Here is an 18694-nt window from a genome sequence, read left to right as displayed (position 1 = left end):
TCTTTTGTTCTCTTGCTATATATATCCTTTGGGCCTAAAATAATGTCTTACAGAAGGCACTCAAGAACGCTCTTTCCATAAAAAAATCTGATTTGCAAAAATATTTTGGAAGAGTAAAGTCATAGTAAGTTTACTCTAAAAGTTCAGTGTTTCACTGTCATTTGCTGCACTGCATGTTTTCATGCGTATGCTGCTTGAACTTTAAGCAGTGAAATGAAACACTAACATTTGTCTAACTTTTATAAATCTACAAACTTTCAGATACCTTTTTTTACTTCAGAACTACTTTTTTCTTTTGGGCCACACCCAATGTGGAAGTTCCATGCCCTATGTGGAAGTTCCCAGGCCAGGGACCAAACCCAAGCCACAGCAGCGACAATGCTGGATCCTTAACCCCACTGCGCCACAAGACAACAACTAGAACTACCTCTTTTTTTTTTTTTTTGTCTTTTTGCCTTTTCTAGGGCCACTCCCACGGCACATGGAGGTTGCCAGGCTGGGGGTCGAATTGGAGCTGCTGCTGCCAGCCTACACCAGGGCCACTGCAACTCGGGATCCAAGCCGCATCTGCAACCTACACCACAGCTCATGGCAACGCCGGGTCCTTAACCCACTGAGCAAGGCCAGAGATCGAACCCACAAACCTCATGGTTCTTAGTCGGATTCGTTAACCACTGAGCCACGACAGGAACTCCTAGAACTACATCTTATATCAACTCTTTCAGAACTACACTGGGAACCTGCAACATTGTTTCAATTAAATTAACATTTTAATTTGCTCTTCTATATAGGAAGTTAATACTTACTTGACAATGCCATATCCCAGACTGACTATGATGACCAAGGTTCGAGCCAGTGAGCGTTTAACAGCCGAAAGCAGCTCTGCAAGGATCAGGGCACCTTGGACTTTAAGAAGAAAGGGAGAAAGAGTGCAGAATGTAATCTAGGTTTGGGAAAAGGCTAATTCTAGAACCAGAATGTAGATTCCAAAAACTCTTCAGAATAAGCATTGATAATAGACCTACTTAAAAACAATACCTCTTCTGCAATGTTTACAAGCACAAGCTGGTATTACTTAGGATTTTATTCACGTGGAGAGCAATCCAGGTGTGCTCAATTTACCTGCTTACTACTTCACTCAAACTTTAGCAGAACACTTCACCCAACTTGAAAATTTTATAGCATCTAAGGAATATTCCTCTCACTTAAAAAAATTGTGAAATGTAGTTATACACAGAAAAGCACAAAACACACAGAGTTTTCAATTCATTTTCACATCTACTATTTTCAAGCCATTTCAAAGAGAAGGGGAAAATCTAATTAGTATATCTTGCAACCATTCATTAATAGTAAGTGGTCTAATGAGAGAACTAAAGCTATCACAAAATATTTCTGTACAAAACACTTTCTATCATTACCTACTCACCTTACTACACCATAAATACCCTCCTACTTTTTTGGTGTTACTCTATTTTACCAAATAGATACAAATCCCCATACCACTCACATTTTAACATCTTTGAAATTAAGATGTGTCTTACAATCAATGTCATCTTACAATTAAATTTACAGTACTTTCTTTCTTGGATGGATATAATAATAGTATCCTAAAAATCAACAGCAATTGATATTCAATAATAATAGTCCCCAAATGGCCAATACTGTTATAAACTTTCGTGAATATATTTCAGTAAAATTACTTTTTTTTCAATAACTATTTTTAAAAAATTGACTTTTTGTTAATTTACAATGTTGTGTTGTTTCAAGTATACAACAAAGTAATTCAGTTACATACAAATATATATCTATGTCTATTCTTTATCAAATTCTTTTCCATCATAGGTTATTACAAGGCATTGAATGTAATTCCCTGTTTTATACAGAAGATCCTTGTTGTTTATCTATTTTATAGATAGCGGTGTGTATGTTAATCCCAAACTCCTAATTCATTTCCCCCCTCAGTAAAATTACTCTTAAATCATTGAAACCACAAGTCAAGAGGTTAAAAACAAAGTCACAATCATACTGATTCTGCTTAAATTATCCTAATAATTAAATAACTGAAAAGTAAAACTTAATGACTGCTGACCTTAGAAAAAGTCTCACCTGCTAATCACTCATGAATTGGCAAACATTTTTTGATTACATACCAGATTCTCCTTTGTATCGGATATTCTGAAATTCTGCATAGAAGACAGCTTTCTCAAGCATTCCCAAGAAGATGACAGCACCGATCCAAAACTGAATTCTCAGGAGATCTCTCCAGTAGCAAGCAGACCATGCCAGCCACAGTACACCAAACAGGACATATACAATACACATCACCATAAAAAACTGTCATCCCAGTGGGTAAAAGAAAAAAAGAAGGATTAGGGCCAAGAGCCAATTTAGGTCAACATGCAGTCTGAACATATTACAAATACACACACACACATTACACTTTCTATTTTAAAAATAAATTATTTCTTTGAAGTTCAATTTAGATAGAAAAACTATCCCCTCTCGGGCAGAGGGAGACTACCTAAGAACCTGTCATCAAGAGTGACTGCTCTACTATATTAAAAGAGTTTTTTAGCTCACGGTTTAAAATAATTTAAATTAAGACAACACTGAAGAGGAAAAAAGGCATGGCAGGGTTAGGATATATATGACAGCAATGAAAAACAACAGAGTGGGAAAACTGAAAAAGAAAAACAACTAATCACAAACAAAAGAAATCTGAAAATAGATTAAGGATATTCTTGGACACAGACACACTGAAAAGGAGGAAGGAAGTATCGTCATTTACTTATACTAAGTGGGATTAGAAACTACAGGGTTTTAAGAAGTACCCCATTTTTGGATTCTACAGAGGACGTGGGAGATGAAATGATCTTTGAGGTAGTTTCCAACTCGAAAATTTCACAAGTCATTGTCTTCCCCATTTTACAATGGGAAAACGAGGCACAGAGAGGTTCACTGACACTCCCAACATCACGTTCCAGGAAGAAGTTAAGCATAGAACCACATGCAATATTTTCTGAACTATATGCAGGAACAAGTCTTTAATACTGCCACAAAACATGGACAATCTTTAAGGTTAAACTCATTTAATAGTCAGGTTAAGGAAAAAAGTTCACTTACAATCATCAGAGGATAGTCTTCAAGTGTGAGGTATTCATAGGGACCTTTCACTTCAACAGTCACTGCCAAAACACAGTCCTCAGAATTAATGAAAGGATGCAAACATTAAACAAATACCATTGTCTAATATTAGCTCGATTAAATTAATGAAAACTCCATTGGGTGATTTGCTTCTAATCATTTCAATCCTGGTGAATATTACATTTGTAAAGCACTTCCATGAAGTACTTTACAAATGTTCTCATAGTTCACGTTGTGTCCTGCACAAGCCTCCCTATGCCACTGCTCCAGTCAGTATCTTAGGTGGAAAAGCTTTGTTCCTATACTCTCGTCCTTTAAAGACAAAGCTGAGTGTATTTCCTCCACAAAGTCTGCTGAGCCGCCCAAATGAACTATTCCCCATCTCTTCTCAATTCCAAACACTTCGTACATATTTTTCCTTATAGTAACATTACTAATGTGCTTTGATAAGTACAGGACTTCATTCCTTCATGCTGCTGCCTTTTTGTCTTTTCTTTCTTCTCACCTCTATTTTTCTATTGCTTTTTTTACCTACTTCAATTTTATGTCATTTTTCCTAACATAGGAAACATACCATTTTCAAAAGGTGATTAATAACAACAAAGTATTTAAGGAAACAGAACAAATGCCAGTAACATCAAGAATCTAGGAGCTCCCATCATGGCTCAGCAGAAACGAATCTGACTAGTATCCATGAGGACACAGGTTTGATCTCTGGCCTCAGTGGGTTAGGGATCCAGTGTTGCTGTGAGGTGTAGGTCGCAGACACGGCTCGGACCCCACATTGCTATGGCATAGGCCAGCAGCTATAGCTCCGATTTGACCCCTAGCCTGGGAATCTCCATATGCCCTGGATGCAGCTCTAAAAAGGGGTTAAAAAAAAAAAAAATCTGAAAGACAGATTTGTCTTACTGAAGTAAACCTATGACTATTTTAAATTGTAACTGATAAAACTATTTGGATGGATTTTAGATATGATTAATAAATAAACCCATTTATCTGAGAAGCGACAGCTAACTCCACAAACTATTCAAAAATTTCCTACTAATTTTTACCAGACAAAAAGGAAAATCATCTCCAATATTTTTATGAAGAAAAGGAGCATTCCACAACACCAATTACAAAAACTTCATAAACTGGTTAGTAATCGAAACTTCTTAATAAAAGAGCAAGTAAAATAATCAGTGACTATATGTCACATTCTTTGTTTACTCTATTGCAGATGTCAACAAAATATAGCACATGGGCCAAATCTGGCCATCCACTTTTTGTAAATAAAGTTTTATTGAAGGAGTTCTCTTGTGGCGTAGAGGGTTAAGGATCTGGCATTGTCACTGCTGTGGCATGGTTTGACCCCTGCCTGGCCCAGGAACTTCCACATGCCTTACATGCCACCAAAAAATAAATAAATAAAAGTTTTATTGGAAAACAGTCACATCCACTCACAAATAGTCAACTGTATGACTATATTTACACCACAGTGGCAGAGTTGGGGAGCTGTAATAGAACATTTACTATATGATACTTTAAAAATAAGTTGGCTAATTCCTACTCTATTATACTACAATAGAACATAACATTTACAAAGCACTTACCATGTGACACATACTATGGAAAATATAGGAGATGGAAAGATGTACAAGATGTTTTCTGCCATCTAGTGGATTACCATCTACAAGGGGAGAGGGAGCTGGAAAGCAACAGAGAACTGTCCCCTGAGCCAGATCCAGAAGGATGTGTGTATTTTCCATGAGACACAAGTAAATAGCCATCTGGATAGAGGATATTACATGAACAAAGACAGGTGTGAAAATGCATGATCCATCTATCTATCTATCTATTTATTTATTTTGCTTTTTAGGGCCACACCCACAGCATATGGAAGTTCCTAAGCTAGGGGTCAGATCTGAGCTACAGCTGCTGGCCTACGCCACAGCCACGCCAGAACCAAGCCAAGTCTGCAACCTACACCACAGCTCATGGCAACGCTGGATCCCTGACCCACTGAGCAAGGCCAGGGATCAAACCCATATCCTGATGGATACTAGTCAGATTGGTTTCCGTTGCACCGCAAATGGAACTTCTGCGTGGTCTATTTAAAGGACATACAGTCTGAGACTGCACACACCACCACATAAGAGCATTTTGACACAAGGCAATAAAAGGTAAACTGTGATAATTTTGTAGAGTTTTATAAGCCTTGCTGTAGAACTGGATATTTTATAGGCAACAGGAAGACATCAAAGATTTTAATGAAGGTAAAAAGATGATAAAACTGTTTTAGAGAGAGGATTTTAGGACTTTCACAAGGTGTAGTTAAGTTTTAAGAACCATCTTCTTAGTTACAAACAGATAAATAAAACAAAAAGAGAGAGGAAACACAAAGGACATAAGCTGGAAAACAAGATAAACATCTCTATATATCAAACTGAACAAAAACTCAGAATATAGCAGTGCATGAGGCTGAATCTATGGTCATGCTGGACTCTGGGCCCCAAAGAAGGCTATAGTAGTTGGGCATGCAGCTCCTTGTGAGATCACTGAAACTAGTAGGTTTGTAAGATAAAGGGGGACCAGGGCCAGATTTGATGCATGAAGAGTCTAAAGTGGAGTACAGCAAGGTTTCTCCTCCATTCTTTTCAAAAAAAGGTTCAAAGTAAATGCTGGCAACTGCTACTTGAGAATGTTACTCATTAGAAAGCCACAGGGCTAGATGCAAGAGGATATACATAAGCCTTGGGTCCAGAAACTGCCAGATCACCTCTGGTCTTCCTAGATCTGCTACATCCCATATTACTATGGAGAATAAGACCCATCTCTGGATTGGGAATTAAACATTTAATACAAGAATCCAAAAACAGCAGAAGTTCAAAATTAAGCCAAATAAAATAAAGAATAAAGATAAAAGTAGAAATTAATGAAACAGGAAAATTAACAAAACCAAAAGCTGATTCATGGGGATAAAAATATAGTAAAATAGAATTCTAAAAAGGTTTAAAAATTGAAAAAGAAGGCACAAAAGCAGTAATAAGAATGAAATAAGGGGTTTTTTTTTGGTAAAGAAATAGCATTATTAACTTTATGCCAACAAACTAGAAATATTGGATGAAACAGATAATTTCTCAGAGGGGAATAAAATCTTATTCAAGGAAAAATAGAAAAACTATTTTAAAAATGAATCACTGTTCAAAATTTTTGTTGGGGGAAAAAAAGGATCATCAGGACAAAACACTATCATAAGTGAGTTCTAGCAAACATTCAAGGAATGGATAATCCTATCCTTACAAAAACTGTTAAACAAAATATAAAAATAGGGGACATTCTCCAATTCACTGTATGAGATAAGAATAACCTTAATGTCAAAACCCATAGAAGATATTCAAGAAATGAAAACCACAGGCTGATCTTACTCTGAACAAAGACAAAAAAATTCTAGACCATAGAACCCAGACACACGTGTGCATGCATGCGTGTGCATGTGTTTGTCTGTCTGTCAAGGCCAAACAGTGGCATCTCGGAAATTCAAGAACAGTTTAACGTTAGAAAACCAGTTAAGGAGTTCCCGTCGTGGCGCAGTAGTTAACAAATCCAACTAGGAACCATGAGGTTGCGGGTTCAGTTCCTGCCCTTGCTCAGTGGGTTAAGGATCTGGCGTTGCCGTGAGCTGTGGTGTAGGTTGCAGACGCGGCTCGGATCCCGAGTTGCCGTGGCTCTGGCGTAGGCCAGTGACTACAGCTCCAATTCAACCCCTAGCCTGGGAACCTCCATATGCCGCAAGAGCGGCCCAAAGAAATAGCAAAAAGACAAAAAACAAAAAACACTTAGTAAACCAAGACTAGAAAGAAACATCCTGAATCAAAAAGAAGAGTGTTTTGGACTCTCCTGGTGGCTCAATGTGTTAAGGATCCGGTGTTGTCACTGCTGTGGCATGGGTTCAATTCCTGGCCTAGGAACTTATACGTGCCACAGGAAAAAAAAAAAAAATTGAAAAATCTATAGTAAACATCATACTTAATGGTGAAGTATGACAATACTGCCAATAAAGTAAGGAATAAGGTAAGGATGACCATTATCAATGTTTCTATTCAGTATCTACTTGAGAAAACAGAAGGAAAGAAAGCTAAGGAGGAGAAAGAAGAAACAAAAAGAAACCACAGAAAATAAGACCAATTAGTAACTTACTATAAAATTCTAGGTAAGAGGTAATGACTCCCTGACTGGCTAGCAAGAGTGGAAAGAAGCACACTAAGAAAAATTGAGACATTAAAAAATTATCCAAGTCAATTAATTTAAAAATTTCCAAGTTTTGACTTGGCAATCAAGTTTTAAAAAGTTTAGCTTAGAATACTGAGAACATGATACTAATTAAAAATTTTAAAAGGAGGATCAAATGAAAGAAGATGAAATAAAGTATCTGTAATACATAATAAGAAAGCATATATGAAATGCCTAAGACTGTATCGCATACATAATGGTTGTAGAAAAATGTTAATTTTTCTCTCTCAATTTTTCTATGTCATAACATTTGTAATTAATTATTCCCTCCTCTAAATCACCTCCTTTAAATTCTGATGGGTCACTACCCACCATGTGACGCAACAGAAAATACAAACAATAAAAAGAAATGAAATGTACTTACTGGTAAAAAGACTACTTGGGGAATTTTCTTTTGATGATTCCTTAGAGGATGAAATGCCAACATGTACAATAAAAATGTATGGTGCATCTTGCCAAGTTTTCAATGGATCATGCATTACCTAGAGAGGAAAAAAGTCATCAAATCTTCCAGTCTTGAGAATTAAGAACACAGATTAAAAACACAATATGGGAGTTCCCGTCGTGGTGCAGTGATAATGAATCCAACTAGGAACCATGATGTTGCAGGTTCAATCCCTGGCTTCACTCAGTGGGTTAAAAATCTGGCGTTGCCATGAGCTGTGGTGTAGGTCGCAGGTGCAGCAAAGATCCAGTGTTGCTGCGGCTGTGGCTGTGGTATAGGACCCCTAGCCTGGGAACCGCCATATGCCGCAGGTGTAGCCATAAAAATGCAAACAAAACAAAACAAAAAACCACGATATGAAAATTTTGTTCCAGACGTGCCTGAAAACATGGTTGAGTCCTTCAGTTTTGCTCATTAAAACAATAACCTGCTTCTTAACAGTTCTTAACCTGCTGAGCCACAATGAGTACTCCAAGATTCCCATTTTTAAGTAAAAATAAACTTGAATACAGTCAAAAGACTAGAAGATAAATATGTTTATAGTCTATCAGTGTGTGGCAGTATTAGATGTTTACTTTCTTCCCTTCATTTACGTATTTGTTTTCTAAATCTCTGATAATAAGAAAAAACACAATGGATATTGTTTAAAAAAAAAATTAATGAAGCCTGCCATGCCTAACGTATTTTTAGGTTAAAATTCTGTACAACTATAATTAGGGCATGAAGAGTAAGTTAACTTCCAGAATGGCAGAATAAGGACCTCTGAAAGTATATTCACCTGTAAATGCAACAAAAACTCAGGCAAAAACCTTCAAAATCAACGTCTTTGGAACTCTGGAAATTAAAGACTTGCAACCCATCCTGGAAGTATTTCCTCAAGAAAAACAACAGAATCTCAGTATAAGAAAAGCAAGTTTGTAGTGTTTTGCTCACCAAGACCTTTTCTAAGCTCCCTGAAAACAAAGTTCTCCCAAATGTAACAGCTGTGAGGTGGGGTTGGGGGTAAGCAGTTTGACAGCCACTGGAAAACAAAAGTTTGGAGGTCCCCTGAAGCCCATTCACCAGAGGTCTTTGGTAGATGCTGAAAGTTCCAATTTCAGGGCTTATCTTTATTTTTTCTTTTATTGAAGTATGGCTGATTTACAGTGTGTTTCTGCTGTATAGCAAAGAGATTGAGTTATACATATATTTTTCATATTCTTTCCCAATATAGTTTATCACAAGATGTTGAAAGTAGTTCCCCATGCTATACAGTAGGACCTTGTTATCCATCCACACTATACACAATAGTTTGTATCACCTAATCCCAAACTCCCAATCCACACCCCACCCCACCCCCACAAATCTGTTCTGTTTCTGTTTCACAGATAAGTTCATTTGTGCCATATTTTATATCCCACATATAAGTGATATCATATGGTATTTGTCTTTCTCTTTCTGACTTACTTCACATAGTATGATAATCTCTAGGTCCATCCATGTTGCTACAAATAGCATTTTTCATTCTTTTTTATGGCTTTCCCAGACTAGGGGTCAAATTGGAGCTTCAGCTGCTGGCCTACGCCACAGCTACAGCAACAAAGGATCTGTGCCATGTCTGCCACCTACACCACAGCTCACAGCAACACTGGACCTTTAACCCATTGAGTGAGGCCAAGGATTGAACTACATCCTCATGGATACTATTCAGGTTCTTAACCTGCTGAGCCACAACAGGAACATTTTCTTTACCCATTCATCTGTCAATAGGCATTTAGGATGTTTCCATGTCTTGGCTATTGTGAGCAGTGTTGCTATAAACACAGGGATGCCCATTTCTTTTTGAATTACAGTTTTGTCCAAATATATGCCCAGGAGTGATCGCTGGATCATATGGCAACTTCATTTTGAGTCTTTTGAGGAACCTCCATAGTAGCTGTGCCAACTTACATTCCAACCAACAGTGTAAGAGAGTTCCTACTTCTCCTCACCTTCTCCAGCATTTGTTATTTGTAGACTGGCCATTCTAGACCAGTCGGAGTTGCAGTTTTGATGTGCGATTCTCTAATGACTGGTTATGCTGAGCATCTTTACTGGTGCCAGGTCTTATCTTTTACATGACCTAACTCACAGCTCATTCAGTGGGAAGGACTCTATACTCAAAGCATTGTCAAAAACACTCAGTAGCAACTGTGAAAGAGCAGAGCTGCCTGAAGTGACATTACCAGGTGAGGCCATTAAGAGGCTGAATAAAACCTTAAAAGGAAAAACTGGAAATGAGATGCCCATAAGAGTTTTGAAAAGCTCCAAAATATTCCTGGAAATCTAAAAGGCCATAGGACATGCAGGACAATGCACTGTGCCCAAGAGAGACCTGAGAAGGCCCTAACTGCTCAGCCCTGACCAACCTTAAGGCTCTGTTCAAGAAGTAAAACTTGGAGTTCCCTCTGTGGCTCAGTGGTTGACAAATCCGACTAGGAACCATTAGGTTGCAGGTTCGATCCCTGGCCTCACTCAGTGGGTTGAGGATCTGACGTTGCCGTGAGCTGTGGTGTGGGTCAAAGACACGGCTCAGATCCCACAGTGCTGTGGCTTTGGCGTAGGCCAGTGGCTACAGCTCCGGTTAGGGTTCCCTAGCCTGGGAACCTCCATATGCCGTGGAGCCCTAAAAAGACAAAAGACAAAAAAAAAAAAGTAAAACTTTTACAACCACTATGGAAAACAGTATGGAGGTACCTTAAAAACTATACATAGAACTACCATATGACCCAGCAATCCCACTCTTGGGCATATATCCAGACAAAACTTTCCTTAAAAAAAGACACATGCACCCGCATGTCCATTACAGCACTATTCACAATAGCCAAGACATGGAAACAACCTAAAAGTCCATCAACAGATGAATGGATTAAGATGTGGTATATATACACAATGGAATACTACTCAGCCATAAAAAAAGAACAAAATAATGCCATTTGCAGCAATAGGTATGGAACTGGAGACTCTCATACTGAGTGAAGTAAGTCAGAAAGAGAAAGACAAAAACTATATTGTATCACTCATATCTGGAATTTAATACATGCCACAAATGAACCCTTCTACAGGAAAGAAAATCATGGACATGGAGAACAGACTTGTGGTTGCCAAGAGGGAGGGGGAGGGAGTGGGATGAACTGGGAATTTAGAATCAATAGATGCAAACTATTGCCTTTGGAATGGATAAGCAATGAGATCCTCTGTACAGCACTGGGAACTGAATCTAGTCACTTATGGAGCATGATAATATGAGGAAAAAAATGTATACATGTATGTGTAACTGGGTCACATTGCTGTACAGTAGAAAACTGACAGAACACTGTAAACCAGCTCTAATGGAAAAAATAAAAATCATTATAAAACAAAGAAGTAAAACTTAAGCAGAGTTTTATATTGTGAAAAAAGCCAGACACAGACCATAAACTGTATGATTCCATTCGTACAAAATGAATAGAAGAGGCGAATCCATAGACAGATAATAAGTTGTTGCCTAGGGGAACAGTGGAATGGGAAGTAACTGCAAATGACTAGGTGATTACTTTTTGGTGTGATGAAGATGTTCTGGAATTAGACAGTGATTGATGGCTTCACAACTTGTGAATATACTAAAAACTTCTTAATTGTACGTTTTACAACAGTAAATTCTGGAGTTGTCATTGTGGCTTAGCAGTTAACAAAGCCAATTAGGATCCATGAGGTTTCGGTTCGATCCCTGGCCTTGTTCAGTGGATTAAGGATTCAGCATTGCTGTGAGCTGTGGTGTACGTCACACCTACAGCTCAGATCCCGAGTTGCTGTGGCTGTGGTGTAGGCCGGCAGCTACAGCTCCAATTAGACCCCTAGCCTGGGAATCTCCATATGCGAGAGCAGCCCTGGGGGGAAAAAAAAAAGACAAAAAAAAAACCCCAGTAAATTCTGAGGTATGTATGTTTTAATAAAGTTGTTATAAAATTTAAAACTTCAACCAGTCTTGTTAAGGTATGACCTAACACTGATAACTATCTTGTTTTCCTCTATGTACTTTTTTTTTTTTTTGTCTTTTTAGGGCTGTACCTGCAGCATATGTAAATTCCCAGGCTATGGGTCAAATCAGAGCTGTAGCCACCAGCCCACACCACAACCACAGCAACACCAGATCAGAACTGGGTCTACGACCTATACCATAGCTCATGACAACACCTGATCCTTAACCCACCAAATGAGGCCAGGGAATGAACCCATGTCCTGATGGATATTAGTCAGATTTGTTTCCACTGAGCCACGATGGGAACTCCTTCCTCTACATTTTTAACTGGCAAAGAAAGTTTCGAAGAATTAGTTACTGTGAATTAGAAAGTGAATTACAAAGGAGTTCCACTGTGGCACAGCAAGTAAAAGATACAGCATTGTCTCTGCAGCAGCAAGCATTCATTCAGCGCAGTGGGTTAAGGATCCAGCACTGCTGCAGCCGTGGCATAGGTCAACCCCTGGCCCGGGACTTTCATATACTGCAAGTACAGCCAAAACAGAAAATGATTTATGAAAATTTAAAGCATATTTATAGTCCTAAACCTTATTTCAATCTTCCAAACTCTTCCAAAGACATTCTATAAGATAATTTTAAATAAGAGTTTAAGGTTATTTCTTGAAAGTTTCTATTTATAAGTAATATTTATAAAGCGATAACTACAAAACAATATAGACTGATTGTAGCAAACATGGAAAATACAAAAACACAAAGAAAAAATAAAAATCACTCAAAATATCATCCAGAGATAACTATTATTTAACATTTTGGTGCAGAGCTTCCATTCCTAAGTTTCTTTTTTTAAATGTCAGCATAAGAATTCAAAATACAGAAATATTAAAAAAACTGAAATGTGTTCAATGCCTTAAATTCCCTACCACACTTACAGTTTTGTCTCCAGTAACGGTAAGATTTGTTCCATTCTCCTTAGACTTTAAACAAAAAAAATGAAATAAAAAAAAGAAGAAAAAAGAAAATTAATTCAGAATTTCGACTTTACTCAGAAATAAATAACAAGAAAAACAATTACCTCCTGTTTTTCTCCTAAGAGAGGCAATCGATGTATGAATTCCCCAGAAAAGCTCTATTAAAGAAATACAAAACAAAAATTCACGATGTATAATAGTAAAAGAAAAGCACAGCTGAAAATCCACAGAAATGGTTAAAGCAAAACATATTTATTATAACAGTAAACCTAATAACATGGCATTAACAGATAAAATACTTCCTTCCAATTAACCACAAACAAGCGAATAAAACCCTGCTGGGAACTAAAAAATGTCAAATCAAACTGGCCACTCGACTTTTCCATAAGGTCATACATATTTAAGAATGACAAAACCCTAGAGAGAAGATAACATGCTCAGGATAAAGACTAAAGGGATGTTATAGTTCCCTCTTTTTTTTTTTTTTTTTTTTTTGTCTTTTTGCCTTTTTCTAGGGCCGCTCCCTGGGCATATGGAGATTCCCAGGCTAGGGGTCCAATCAGAGCTGTAGCCACCAGCCTACACCAGAGCCACAGCAACTCGGGATCCGAGCTGCGTCTGCAACCTACACCACAGCTCATGGCAAAGCCGGATCCTTAACCCACTGAGCAAGGCCAGGGATCTAACCCACAACCTCAATGGTTCCTAGTCAGATTCGTTAACCACTGCACCACAACGGGAACTCCTATAGTTCCCTTTCTTTCTACAGAGTAGTAAAATGGGGCTCAAAGCTATAAAGCTCTAGATGAAGAAATGAGATCTGATCCTAAGATTCCAATCTCTGGAGCCCACTGCTCTTTTCAATACACACCCCATGCCCATACTAGTTACCTTTCTTACCAGTTATCAGCAGATGAAGCATTATTCCTCCTGAGGAATTAGGGCATGCGTTTCAACTCTATTACATTACACTGGAGGGGAGGAGACCTTATGAATACAGATTTATGCCAAAACCCTGGAAAGATTATAGCAGATCTAAAAGTACTAAGCCCTGGGCAACAGTATGCATACAACAGGACACTTTCCACAATCAAATCCAAGAAAGGCCAACCAATCCTCCTAGCTTGGGAGATAATTTTGGAAAACCTACCAAAAACCCCCTATTCAACCCCACATCGTGCCTAGCTATCTTTTTCCACCATTCTTCTACTATTTTAAAGGTATTTTCTTTTTCTTCCAAGTCCATAAAATCTACGTTATAATAAGAACTCAATCCTTGTAGTTCAAATATCAATTATTTCATCTGTTTATTACATAATTATTAAATTAAAGCTTTCTTATCAATAAACTTTACTTCTAGAAACTATACAGAAAACTTAGTTTTCCACAAAATCCTTGCCTCTTCAAGGCAAGCTGCTAAATATTCTGAAGCAGTATTTAAATGCAATAAAAACAAAGCAAAGGCTATAGTTAAAGTTAATTTTTTTCAACACCTATAAATATGTAAGTTTTTCTATCAAAATTCTGGGGTCAGATCCTGCTCCTAAGAAAAGGGAATTTTATATAAGTCCCTTGTAATCATATAAACCCCATTTATAGGATTACATACATGAAAGCATTAAAATACATAATATTGGAGTTCCCATCATGGTGCAGTGGAAACAAATCTGACTAGGAACCATGAGGCTACAGGTTCGATCCCTGCCGTCGCCCAGCAAGTTAAGTATCTGTCATTGCTGTGAACTGTGGTGTAGGCTGCAGACGTGGCTCAGATCCCAAGTTGCTGTGGCTGTGGCGTAGGCCGGCAGCTGTAGCTCTGATTAGACCCCTAGCCTGGAAACCTCTATATGCTGCAGGTACGGACCTAAAAAGTAAAAAAAAAAAAAAAAATGGTAATAATAAATAAATTAAATAAAATATATATTATTCACCTCTTTCCCTTTATTCAAAAAAAGATATAAAAATCAACCCTTTGATTTCAGGTCTATCTCAGTAAATTCTAAAAGTGCTGATTTTTCTGGGACATGTTAATGAAGTGAGATGACAAGAGAATTACAAATCAGGGGTTTCAGGAGTTCCCGTTGCGGCTCAGCAGTAACAAATCCAACTAGTATTCATGAGGACGTGGGTTCAATCCCTGGCCTTGCTCAGTGGGTTAACCCAGTGATGCCGTTGAGCTGTGGTACACATTGCTGTGCCTGTGGCACAGGCTGGCAGCTGCAGCTCTGATTCAAACCCTACCCTGGGAACTTTCACATGCTGCAGGTATGGCCCTAAAAAGCAAAAAAAAAAAATTTTTTTTAACTGATTAAAGGTTCAATAAAGAAAATCTGGTATATACCTACTTACAATGGGATATTATTTAGCCTCAAAAAGGGATGTATTTTTGATACATGCTATATACATGAACTTTGAAAACACTCTGTTAAAGAAGGCAAAAAATATTGTATGATTTTACTACAACAGCCAAATTCACAGAGAAAGGACGCAGAATTGTTGTTACCAGGGAAGTGGAGGTGAGGGCGGGACTGAGGGTTATTATTTAATGGTTGTGAAATATCAGCTGTAGGTGATGAGAAAGTTTTGGAGATGCCAATGGTGACAGTTGCACAACAATATGCATGAACGTAAAAGTCACTGAATAGGCACTGAACGTAAAAGACACTTAAAAATACTTAAAATGGTAAATTTTATGTTAAGAGTATTTTACTATACTTTTAAAAAATTGGGGGTTTGCTTTTTAAACACAAAGGAAAGTACATCCTCTCTTCGATGAGATTAATATTTAAGTGGCTGACTATGTACCTATCAGAACACACTTCTAACTTATTTCTGCCAGAAGAAGGAATTGAGGAATGGGAAACAGATGGCTTCCAAAACACCGACATCACATTTTCACCTCTTCTACTTCCCTTTGACTACTATCACACATTACCTGTGCTTTAAAGAGTTCACTGCAGTTCTGGAACAATTTTGATGATGTTTGATATTTCCCAGACAAGCCTTTTTTTTCCTTAAGATTTTCTAAGTATGTCTCCACTTCTTCTGTCTGAAAAAAATGAAGAAAATACCAAACATTTAACTTCCTTTTTACACGTAAGATATTTAAAAGATAACAAATAGATTGCCTATGACACAAATACAGTTTCGGATTTGCCATTTTAAAAAAATTAACAGCACCAGATAAAGACTCCAAGTAATAGTATTCAAGACTCTAATAGTATTAGACTCTAGAGTAGAGCATTCTAGTCTAACTCACAAAAGGTAGTTCCTCTAAAAATTCTAGGAAGACCAGGAACCTGTCAAGAGTCCAGAAGGTCTTGTCATAAGAAAATACATTTACAAGAGTTACTTGACTAAATTAACACCAATAAAAATATTTGTGCTCCTAAATAGATAAACTAGAGCACAAAAGTGCTATAGCCATTCACAGCCCACTAGTAATACTCTCAAAAAACTTATCATTTCTGGAGTTCCTGCCATGGTGCAGCGGAAACGAATCCGACTAGAAACCACGAGGTTGCGGGTTCAATCCCTGATCTCACTCAGTGGGTTGAGGATCTGGCATTGCGTGAGCTGTGGTGTAGGTTGCAGATGCAGCTCAGTTCTGGTGTTGCTGTGACTGTGGCGTAGGCTGGCAGCTGCAGTTTCAATCAGACCCCTAGCATGGGAACCTCCATGTGCCGCAGGTATGGCCCTAAAAAGACAAAAACAAAATAAAACAAAAACTTATCATTTCTGTAGTTTCATCCATCAATCAGTTCAGTGATTTTTCTTCCACACCAACATCCCTAATCTCATCCTGTTTTTTTCCTAAGCTCCAATTTCACATCTCCAACTATCTGCTTGTCATTTCCATAATTCTGGCACATGGCAGTCCAAAATAATTTTTAACTTCTTAACTTGTACTACCTACAAAGACTGAATCTTCTAAGCTCTTGACCATCCTACCACAAGTTTCAAACCTAAGAAGTTTTTAACTAAATTCAATTAGTTACCAATTAGGAAAAACAGATCAACTATATTCTGGAGATAGCATCATTTCTCTTTTAGTTGTTCAGCCCTGTAAGTCCTCATCATAGCAATCTTACCAAGTGCTGTATAACAAAAGCCAAACACAATCACAAACACTATAAAAAAGATAATGTAAAACTCTAATACTAGGCAGAAATTCAAAGGTTTAAAAAACCAACTGGAGGAGTTCCCTTGTGGTTCAGCAGGTTAAGGATCCAGTGTTGTCAATGCTGTGGCTCTGGTTACAGCTGTGGTGTGGGTTTGATCCCTGGCCCAGGAATTTCTGTGTGCCATAGACATGGCCAAAAAATTAATTAAATTAATAAATAATTTTTAAAAACCCAAGGGAGTGATGGACAATTTTTAAAGATTAGTCATATTATTTTTGAAAAGAAACCTCAAGAATAGTAGGGGAAATGTTAAAAAAAGAAAAGAAAAAAGAGAGAGGAAGGAAGGGAGGGAGGGAGGGAAAGAGAGCAAAAGGAAAGGAAAAGAAAGGAGCAAATAGGGGGATGGAACAGAATAGAAATGGCCTAAAAAATGTGCCTAGAAGCCATGTTTCTTCAATGTTCAAGTACAATGTCCTATGGCAATTCTGAAACTGCCCACGGGCAATTTCATGAGGTCTAAGAAGTCACAACTATTTTCATTTTCACCATGTACCTAACTGTACCAGCAGTCATTGTACTCTTCAGTCATAAAATTGCAGAAGGAAAAAAAAAGTCAGTTTTACATAAGAATGCCCTTGATGAAGCAGTAAAATTATTAATATCATTAATTCTGGACCTTTGGGTACATGACTTTTAAAATATTCTATCAGACAAAATAAGAAATATATAAAATACTATAAATGATTGACTTAAGGTAAAGCACTTTGCAACTGTTTTAACCTATAAGCTAAACTATTCGTTTTTCATTGACCTGAAAGAATGATCAACAAACTACAGTAATTCAGAATTGATTATTTGGGAGATATTTTCTTGAAAAATGGGCAAAGGGAGGCTGTCACATGGAGGAAGACAACTGACAGTATCCATTGTCAATGATAAAATTTGAACTTTCAAGCAAAAACTGGAATTTTGGAAAATTTGCATGTCCGTCACCATGAGGGTAATAGCTTCCAATACTTAAGGAGTTTCTGATGAGACCAAAAGGCGATATTAGCAAATGTAATTCTGAGGTAATTGTAAAATGAATTAATATTTGGAAGGTTTATATAATTCAGTAAACCAGTATTTTCTAAATGATCAATGAAAGAAAATGCAAAATCAGACAGGAGTAAAAGACCAAAGTATAAGACACATTAATATATTTTAACATAAAAGAGCACAAAAAAGTTCAATGAAATGGTTTCAGTTTCTACACTGCCACTAATCTCTAAAAAACTCCACTTGTTACAGCTGGGTATAGAATCAACAATATCCATAATTATTTCACAACACTATTAAAATCTCTTACCAGCTACCAATATCTGTGTGAGGCCCTATTTTGTGCATATACTTCAACCAAAATAAATATCACAACAGACTGAGTAAAGAAGGAGATAAAAGAATCCAGCTAGGAGTTCCCATTGTGGCGCAGTGGAAATGAATCCGACTAGGCACCATGAGGATGCAGGTGCGATTTCTGGCCTTGCTCAGTGGGTTACAGATCTGGCGTTGCTATGGCTGTGGCGTAGGCTGGCAGTTGCAGCTCAGATTGGACCCCTAGCCCGGAAACCTCCATATGCTGCAAGTGCAGCCCTAAAAAGCAAAAAAAAAAAAAGAATCCAGCTAATTTCCATCACACCAGATAGTAAACAAACAGAAAACAGATTTGCAAATACAAAATAACACCATGCTTCCTGTTTTTTTTTTAATATCTTTCATT

At 37.5% G+C, this 18694-nt stretch overlaps 1 protein-coding gene across 2 annotated transcripts in view; it reads right to left on the bottom strand.

Annotated features, from left to right (window-relative positions):
• The window catches only part of TMEM87A (transmembrane protein 87A), a 43781-nt gene that overhangs the window by 19767 nt on the left and 5320 nt on the right, over positions 1-18694 (bottom strand). For both annotated transcript variants that reach the window (XM_005659710.3, XM_001929220.5), the window contains exons 4-10: positions 15747-15860; positions 12916-12969; positions 12773-12817; positions 7784-7901; positions 3124-3185; positions 2151-2334; positions 807-906 (exon numbers count right to left, since the gene is read on the bottom strand). In XM_005659710.3, the coding sequence (XP_005659767.1) occupies positions 807-906; positions 2151-2334; positions 3124-3185; positions 7784-7901; positions 12773-12817; positions 12916-12969; positions 15747-15860 (677 nt within the window). The remainder of the gene's footprint in view (positions 1-806; positions 907-2150; positions 2335-3123; positions 3186-7783; positions 7902-12772; positions 12818-12915; positions 12970-15746; positions 15861-18694) is intronic.

This window comes from Sus scrofa, chromosome 1 (assembly GCF_000003025.6).
Source record: "Sus scrofa isolate TJ Tabasco breed Duroc chromosome 1, Sscrofa11.1, whole genome shotgun sequence".
NCBI classification, from domain to species: Eukaryota; Metazoa; Chordata; class Mammalia; order Artiodactyla; family Suidae; genus Sus; species Sus scrofa.
This window is presented reverse-complemented; position numbering and strand designations above follow the sequence as displayed.